This window comes from Oculina patagonica, chromosome 9 (genome assembly GCF_052425735.1).
Source record: "Oculina patagonica isolate OP01 chromosome 9, crgOcupat, whole genome shotgun sequence".
Taxonomy (NCBI): domain Eukaryota; kingdom Metazoa; phylum Cnidaria; class Anthozoa; order Scleractinia; family Oculinidae; genus Oculina; species Oculina patagonica.
Window position 1 is genome coordinate 31,384,567 of NC_135766.1, and position 8,211 is coordinate 31,392,777.

The 8,211-nt window shown below is 36.4% G+C and overlaps 1 protein-coding gene across 4 annotated transcripts in view; it reads right to left on the minus strand.

Annotated features, from left to right (window-relative positions):
* LOC144664627 (uncharacterized) overlaps positions 1 to 7,134 on the minus strand; it is a 65,019-nt gene extending 57,885 nt beyond the window's left edge. For 2 of the 4 annotated variants that reach the window (XM_078525781.1, XM_078525778.1), the window contains exons 1-2: positions 4,047 to 4,160; positions 3,770 to 3,823 (exon numbers count right to left, since the gene is read on the minus strand). In XM_078525781.1, coding sequence (XP_078381907.1) covers positions 3,770 to 3,823; positions 4,047 to 4,101 — 109 coding nt within the window. In that variant the 5' untranslated portion in view covers positions 4,102 to 4,160. Of the gene's footprint in view, positions 1 to 3,769; positions 3,824 to 4,046; positions 4,161 to 6,754; positions 6,809 to 7,030 lie in introns of those variants that run through there. The other 2 variants (XM_078525780.1, XM_078525779.1) reach the window with 2 other exon arrangements.
* Positions 7,135 to 8,211: the final 1,077 nt, after the last annotated feature.

The window sequence follows — 8,211 nt, forward strand, 5'->3', positions numbered from 1 at the left end:
CAGAGTTTTAAAACTGGCCGAATTTTTATAGTATGTAGACTGAAGCAATTTTCACAGTATTTAGACTCGCGCAATTTTCACAGTATTAGACTGCCACAATTTTCACAGCATTTAGACTGGCGCAATTTTCACAGCATTTAGACTGGCGCAATCTTCACAGTATTTAGACTGGCGCAATTGTCACAGTATTAGACTGCCACAATTTTCACAGCATTTAGACTGGCGCAATTTTCACAGCATTTACACTGGCGCAATCTTCACAGTATTTAGACTGGCGCAATTGTAACAGTATTAGACTGCCACAATTTTCACAGCATTTAGACTGGCGCAATTTTCACAGTAATAAACTGCCACAATTTTCACAGCATTTAGACTGGCGCAATTTTCACAGCATTTAGACTGGCGCAATTTTCACAGCATTTAGCCTGGCGCAATTTTCACAGTACTTAGACTGGCGCAATTTTCACAGAATTAGACTGCCACAATTTTCACAGCATTTAGACTGGCGCAATTTTCACAGTATTTAGACTGGCGCAATTTTCACAGAATTAGACTGCCACAATTTTATAAGCATTTAGACTGGCGCAATTATCACAGCATTTAGACTGGGGAAATTTACACAGTATTAGCCTGGCGCAATTTTCACAGTATTTAGACTGGCGCAATTTTCAGAGTATTAGACTGACACAATTTTCACAGCATTTAGACTGGCGCAATTTTCACAGCATTTAGACTGGGGAAATTTACACAGTATTAGACTGGCGCAATTTTTACAGTATTTAGACTGGCGCAATTTTCACAGTATTTATACTGCCACAATTTTGGCATTATTAGACTGCCACAATTTTCACAGCATTTAGACTAGAGTAATTTTCACAGTATAAAGACTGGAGCAATTTTCACAGTATTTAGATTGCCACAATTTTCACAGCATTTAGACTGGCGCAATTTTCACTGTATTAGACTGGCGCAATTTTTACAGTATTAGACTGACTCAATTTTCACAGTATTTAGACTGGCGCAATTTTCACAGTATTAGACTGATTCAATTTTCACAGCATTAGACTGGCGCAATTTTCACAGTATTTTGTCTGGCTCAATTTTCGTGGTTTTTAGACTGGGGCAATTTTCACAGTTGTAAGAGTGGCACAATTTTTACAGTATGTAAATTTCGGCGCAATTTTTACAGTACTGGAACAAATGTCCACTGCATTTAGACTGGTGCATTTCACAATTTTTAGACCAGCGCAATTTTCAGAGTTTTAAAACTGGCCGAATTTTTATAGTATGTAGACTGAAGCAATTTTCACAGTATTTAGACTGGCGCAATTTTCACAGTATTTAGACTCGCGCAATTTTCACAGTATTAGACTGCCACAATTTTCACAGCATTTAGACTGGCGCAATTTTCACAGCATTTAGACTGGCGCAATCTTCACAGTATTTAGACTGGCGCAATTTTCACAATATTTAGACTGCCACAATTTTCACAGCATTTAGACTGGCGCAATTTTCACAGTATTTAGACTGGCGCAATTTTCACAGTATTAGACTGCCACAATTTTCACAGCATTTAGACTGGCGCAATTTTCACAGCATTTAGACTGGCGCAATCTTCACAGTATTTAGACTGGCGCAATTGTCACAGTATTAGACTGCCACAATTTTCACAGCATTTAGACTGGCGCAATTTTCACAGTAATAAACTGCCACAATTTTCACAGCATTTAGACTGGCGCAATTTTCACAGCATTTAGACTGGCGCAATTTTCACAGCATTTAGCCTGGCGCAATTTTCACAGTATTTAGACTGGCGCAATTTTCACAGTATTTAGACTGGCGCAATTTTCACAGTATTAGACTGCCACAATTTTCACAGCATTTAGACTGGCGCAATTTTCACAGCATTTAGACTGGCGCAATCTTTACAGTATTTAGACTGGCGCAATTTTCATAGAATTAGACTGCCACAATTTTCACAGCATTTAGACTGGCGCAATTTTCACAGTATTTAGACTGGCGCAATTTTCACAGTATTTAGACTCGCGCAATTTTCACAGTATTAGACTGCCACAATTTTCACAGCATTTAGACTGGCGCAATTTTCACAGCATTTAGACTGGCGCAATCTTCACAGTATTTAGACTGGCGCAATTGTCACAGTATTAGACTGCCACAATTTTCACAGCATTTAGACTGGCGCAATTTTCACAGTAATAAACTGCCACAATTTTCACAGCATTTAGACTGGCGCAATTTTCACAGCATTTAGCCTGGCGCAATTTTCACAGTATTTAGACTGGCGCAATTTTCACAGAATTAGACTGCTACAATTTTCACAGCATTTAGATTGCCACAATTTTCACAGCATTTAGACTGGCGCAATTTTTACAGTATTAGACTGGCGGAATTTTCACTGTATTAGACTGGCGCAATTTCACAGTATTAGACTGACTCAATTTTCACAGTATTTAGACTGGCGCAATTTTCACAGTATTAGACTGACTCAATTTTCACAGCATTAGACTGACTCAATTTTCACAGTATTAGACTGACTCAATTTTCACAGTATTAGACTGACTCAATTTTCACAGTATTAGACTGACTCAATTTTCACAGTATTAGCCTGGCGCAATTTTCACAGTATTAGACTGACTCAATTTTCACAGTATTAGACTGACTCAATTTTCACAGTATTAGACTGACTCAATTTTCACAGTATTAGACTGGCGCAATTTTCACAGCATTAGACTGAAGCAATTTTCACATTATTAGACTGACTCAATTTTCATAGCATTTAGACTGGCGCAATTTTCGCAGTATTAGACTGCCACAATTTTCACAGCATTTAGACTGGAGTAATTTTCACAATATTAAGACTGGAGCAATTTTCACAGTATTTAGATTGCCACAATTTTCACAGCATTTAGACTGGCGCAATTTTTACAGTATTAGACTGGCGGAATTTTCACTGTATTAGACTGGCGCAATTTCACAGTATTAGACTGACTCAATTTTCACAGTATTTAGACTGGCGCAATTTTCACAGTATTAGACTGACTCAATTTTCACAGCATTAGACTGACTCAATTTTCACAGTATTAGACTGACTCAATTTTCACAGTATTAGACTGACTCAATTTTCACAGTATTAGACTGACTCAATTTTCACAGTATTAGCCTGGCGCAATTTTCACAGTATTAGACTGACTCAATTTTCACAGTATTAGACTGACTCAATTTTCACAGTATTAGACTGACTCAATTTTCACAGTATTAGACTGGCGCAATTTTCACAGCATTAGACTGAAGCAATTTTCACATTATTAGACTGACTCAATTTTCATAGCATTTAGACTGGCGCAATTTTCGCAGTATTAGACTGCCACAATTTTCACAGCATTTAGACTGGAGTAATTTTCACAATATTAAGACTGGGGCAATTTTCACAGTATTAGAATGCCACAATTTTCACAGCATTTAGACAGGCGCAATTTTTACAGTATTAGACTGCCACCATTTTCACAGCATTTAGACTGACTTAATTTTCACAGTATTAGACTGGCGCAATTTTCACAGTATTAGACTGCCACAATTTTCACAGCATTTAGACTGGCGCAATTTTCACAGTATTAGACTGGCGCAATTTTTGCAGTATCAAGACTGACATACTGTTTTGAAGACTAATGTATAAATGATGACCATCAAAATCGTCTAATAGGCCAGATAAGTTTTAAAGAAGGTTAGTATAACTGTACACTTTGCTTACCATGGCTTTGCACATCGTTTTCCAGTATCTCCCGAGGTAGATTAGACTTCAAAGCTATAACATGAAAGCAAGTTAAAACTAAGTCGCCTTTGAAAATCCGCTAGTTTTGCTTAAGGGTAAAACAACGTTTATTGCGTGGTTCGTAACTGTGAATTATTAAGTCAGGAGGCAACAAAATGCTCGAAGAAAAATAAACACTGAACTAGGAATTAAAAAGCAACATCTTTACGTATAGTTTAAGAGAACAAACTCTTGAGTAAAACATAGCTATAATTACCTGATATATCAGCTAAGCAACTTAGGAAGATAAGATGAAATATAATATATTTCATCTTGACTGCAAACGCCAGATTCAGTGAGTATTCTAAAAGGCCTAAAATACGCTGTTGCTTGGAAAATGTCTCACTTAGTGACTTCACTGCTAATGACCCGAAGAAGGACAATCAAAACAGTATAATTTGGGATAATTTATGTGTTAAACGAAACGAGTAAAAACGAGAACGAAATCAGGTAGTACAGACGTGTCAAGCTCTGAGGAATCAACAATGAGAATGGTTCGTTTACTATGATCATAATCCTATTTGTGTCATCAATTGATACTCTGACGAAGATTTCACGGCTATATCGAAATATAGCGCGCAATTATGTATCTCAAATATGCGAAAGTATTATTGGTAATTTCTGTTAACTAGTTCTGTTATGTTTGATTTTCATAACGCTTCTACAAAGCTCACTATTTTGTGTTTTGACTGCGAGAAGAAAGGTTCTTTCTGTATGGACGGAAAAATGAGTGACAGCAATGTGTCGCAATGAGTGACAGCTAGATCGGCAAGATTTTGCATAATGTTACACAAGAAACTTCAAATTTACTAACGTTGCCTGCCGACTTTGGACCAAACGCAATGATCACAGTATTTAAACTGACGCAAATGTTTACAATTTTGACACTGGTGCAATTTTCATAGCATTAATATCGGCGAAATTCTTAAAGTATTTAGTATGGCGCAATTTTCAGAGTTTATAAACTGGCTCAATTTCCAAAGTTTAAGACTAGCTCACAGCTTATAGACTACGTAATTTTCACAGTATTTAGACTGATGCAATTTTCTGATTTTTAGACTGGCACACTTTTTACAGCGTATAGACTAGTGTAATTTCCACAGTACTAAAACTGACGCAATTGTCACAGTATTTAGACTTGGGCAATATCCACAGTTTTTAGACTGACGCAATTTTAACAGTATTTAATCTAGCGCAATTTTCAAAGTATTTCGACTGGCGTAATTTTCGCAGTATTTAGACTTTGGAAATTTTCACAGTATTAACTTTAGATTGGGGCAATATTCACAGTTTTAAGACTGACGCAATTTTCACAGTCACGCTTACACTGGCGCATTTTATAAGCATCTAGACTGACGCAATTTTCACAGCATATAGACTGACGCAGTAGTATTTAGTTCATAGTATTTAGACTGGCGCAATTTTCACAGTATTTTGTCTGGCTCAATTTTCGTGGTTTTTAGACTGGGGCAATTTTCACAGTTGTAAAAGTGGCACAATTTTTACAGTATGTAAATTTCGGCGCAATTTTTACAGTACTGGAACAAATTTTCACTGCATTTAGACTGGTGCATTTCACAATTTTTTGGCCAGCGCAATTTTCAGAGTTTTAAAACTGGCCGAATTTTTATAGTATGTAGACTGAAGCAATTTTCACAGTATTTAGACTGGCGCAATTTTCACAGTATTTAGACTGGCGCAATTTTCACAGTATTAGACTGCCACAATTTTCACAGCATTTAGACTAGCGCAATTTTCACAGTATTACGACTGGAGCAATTTTCACAGTATTAGACTGCCACAATTTTCACAGCATTTAGACTGGCGCAATTTTCACAGTATTAAGACTGGAGCAATTTTCGCAGTATTAAACTGCCACAATTTTCACTGCATTTAGACTGGCGCAATTTTCACAGCATTTAGACTGGGGAAATTTACACAGTATTAGACTGCCACAATTTTCACAGCATTTAGACTGGCGCAATTTTCACAGTATTTAGACTGCCACAATTTTCGCAGCATTAGACTGCCATAATTTTTACAGCATTTAGACTGGCGCAATTTTCGCAGTATCAGACTGGCGCAATTTTTACAGTATTAGACTGGAGCAATTTTCACAGCATTTAGACTGGAGCAATTTTCACAGTATTAAGACTGGAGCAATTTTCACAGTATTAGACTGCCAAAATTTCACAGCATTTAGACTGGCGCAATTTTTACAGTATTAGACTGGAGCAATTTTCACAGCATTTAGACTGGAGCAATTTTCACAGTATTAAGACTGGAGCAATTTTCACAGTATTAGACTGCCACAATTTTCACAGCATTTAGACTGGCGCAATTTTCACAGTATTAAACTGCCACAATTTTCACAGCATTTAGACTGGCGCAATTTTCACAGCATTTAGACTTGGGAAATTTACACAGTATTAGACTGGTGCAATTTTCACAGCATTTAGACTAAGGAAATTTACACAGTATTAGACTGCCACAATTTTCACAGCATTTAGACTGGCGCAATTTTCACAGTATTTAGACTGCCACAATTTTCGCAGTATTAGACTGCCATAATTTTTACAGCATTTATACTGGCGCAATTTTCGCAGTATTAGACTGCCAAAATTTTCACAGCATTTAGACTGGCGCAATTTTTACAGTATTAGACTGGAGCAATTTTCACAGTATTAAGACTGGAGCAATTTTCACAGTATTAAGACTGGAGCAATTTTCACAGTATTAGACTGCCACAGTTTTCACAGCATTTAGACTGGCGCAATTTTCACAGTATTTAGACTGGTGCAATTTTTGCAGTATCAAGACTGACATACTGTTTTGAAGACTAATGTATAAATGATGACCATCAAAATCGTCTAAAAGGCCAGATAAGTTTTAAAGAAGGTTTGTATAACTGTACACTTTGCTTACCATGGCTTTGCACATCGTTTTCCAGTATCTCCCGAGGTTGATTAGACTTCAAAGCTATAACATGAAAGCAAGGTAAAACTAAGTCGCCTTTGAAAATCCACTAGTTTTGCTTAAGGGTAAAACAACGTTTATTGCGTGGTTCGTAACTGTGAATTATTAAGTCAGGAGGCAACAAAATGCTCGAAGAAAAATAAACACTGAACAAGGAATTAAAAGCGACATCTTTACGTATAGTTTAAGAGAACAAACTCTTGAGTAAAACATAGCTATAATTACCTGATATATCAGCTAAGCAACTAAGGAAGATAAGATGAAATATGATATATTTCATCTTGACTGCAATCGCCAGATTCAGTAAATATACCAAATACGCTGTAACTTGGAAACTAGTGTCTAACTTAATGTCTTCACTGCTACTGACCCAAAGAACGACAATCAAAACAGTATAATTTTAGATAATTTATGCGTTAAACAAAACGAGTAAAAACGAGAACGAAGTCAGGAAGTACAGACGTGTCAAGCTATGAAGAATCAACAATGAAAATGGTTTGTTTACTTCGATCATAATCCTATTTGTATCATCAATTCATACTTTGAGAAAGTTTCCACGGCTATATCAAAATATAGCGCTCAATTATCTCTCAAGTATACGAAAGTATTATTGGCAATTGCTGTTCCCTAGCTCTGTTATGGTTTGATATTATTGACGCTTTTACAAAGCTCATTATTTTTGTTTTGACTGCGAGAAGACAGGCTTTTTCTGCATGGACGGAAAAATAGAAAGAAAGTGTCGCAATGAGTGACAGCTAGATCGGCAAGATTTTGCATAACGTTAGCTTGTTTTGGTTTTCATAATACAAAAGAAAATTCAGTTTTACTAACGTTGCCAACTGCTGACTTTGGACTAAACGCAATGATCGCAGTATTTAAACTGACCTAATTTTCAAACCTTTTTGACTGGCGCAATTTTGCACAGCATTAAGACTGATACATTTTTTCACTGTACTTGGACTGTCATTTTTAGTCCTGCCTAATTTTCCCGATATAAAACTGGTGCAATTTCTAATGTATTTAGACTGGTAGTCTTTTTCACTCCATTAAGACTGACGTAATTTTCACAGTATTTAGACTGGCGCTATTTTCATTGGTGAGACTGACGCAATTTTTACAGTTTTTAGACTGGTGCAATTTTAACTGCTTTAACACCTGCGCAATTTTCGCAGTGTTAAGACCTGCGCAATTTTCGCGTTTTGAAGACTAATTTATAAAATATGACCATTTAAGTCGCCTTAGACCAGATAAATGTTATAGAAGTTTTGTATTACTGTACACTTTGCTTACCAGTGCTCTGCACATCGTTTTCCAATATCTCCCGACGTAGATTAGACTTCAAAGCTATAACGGGAAGAAATGGTAAAAGTTAGTAAGTCACTTTTGAAAATCCGCCAGTTTTGTTT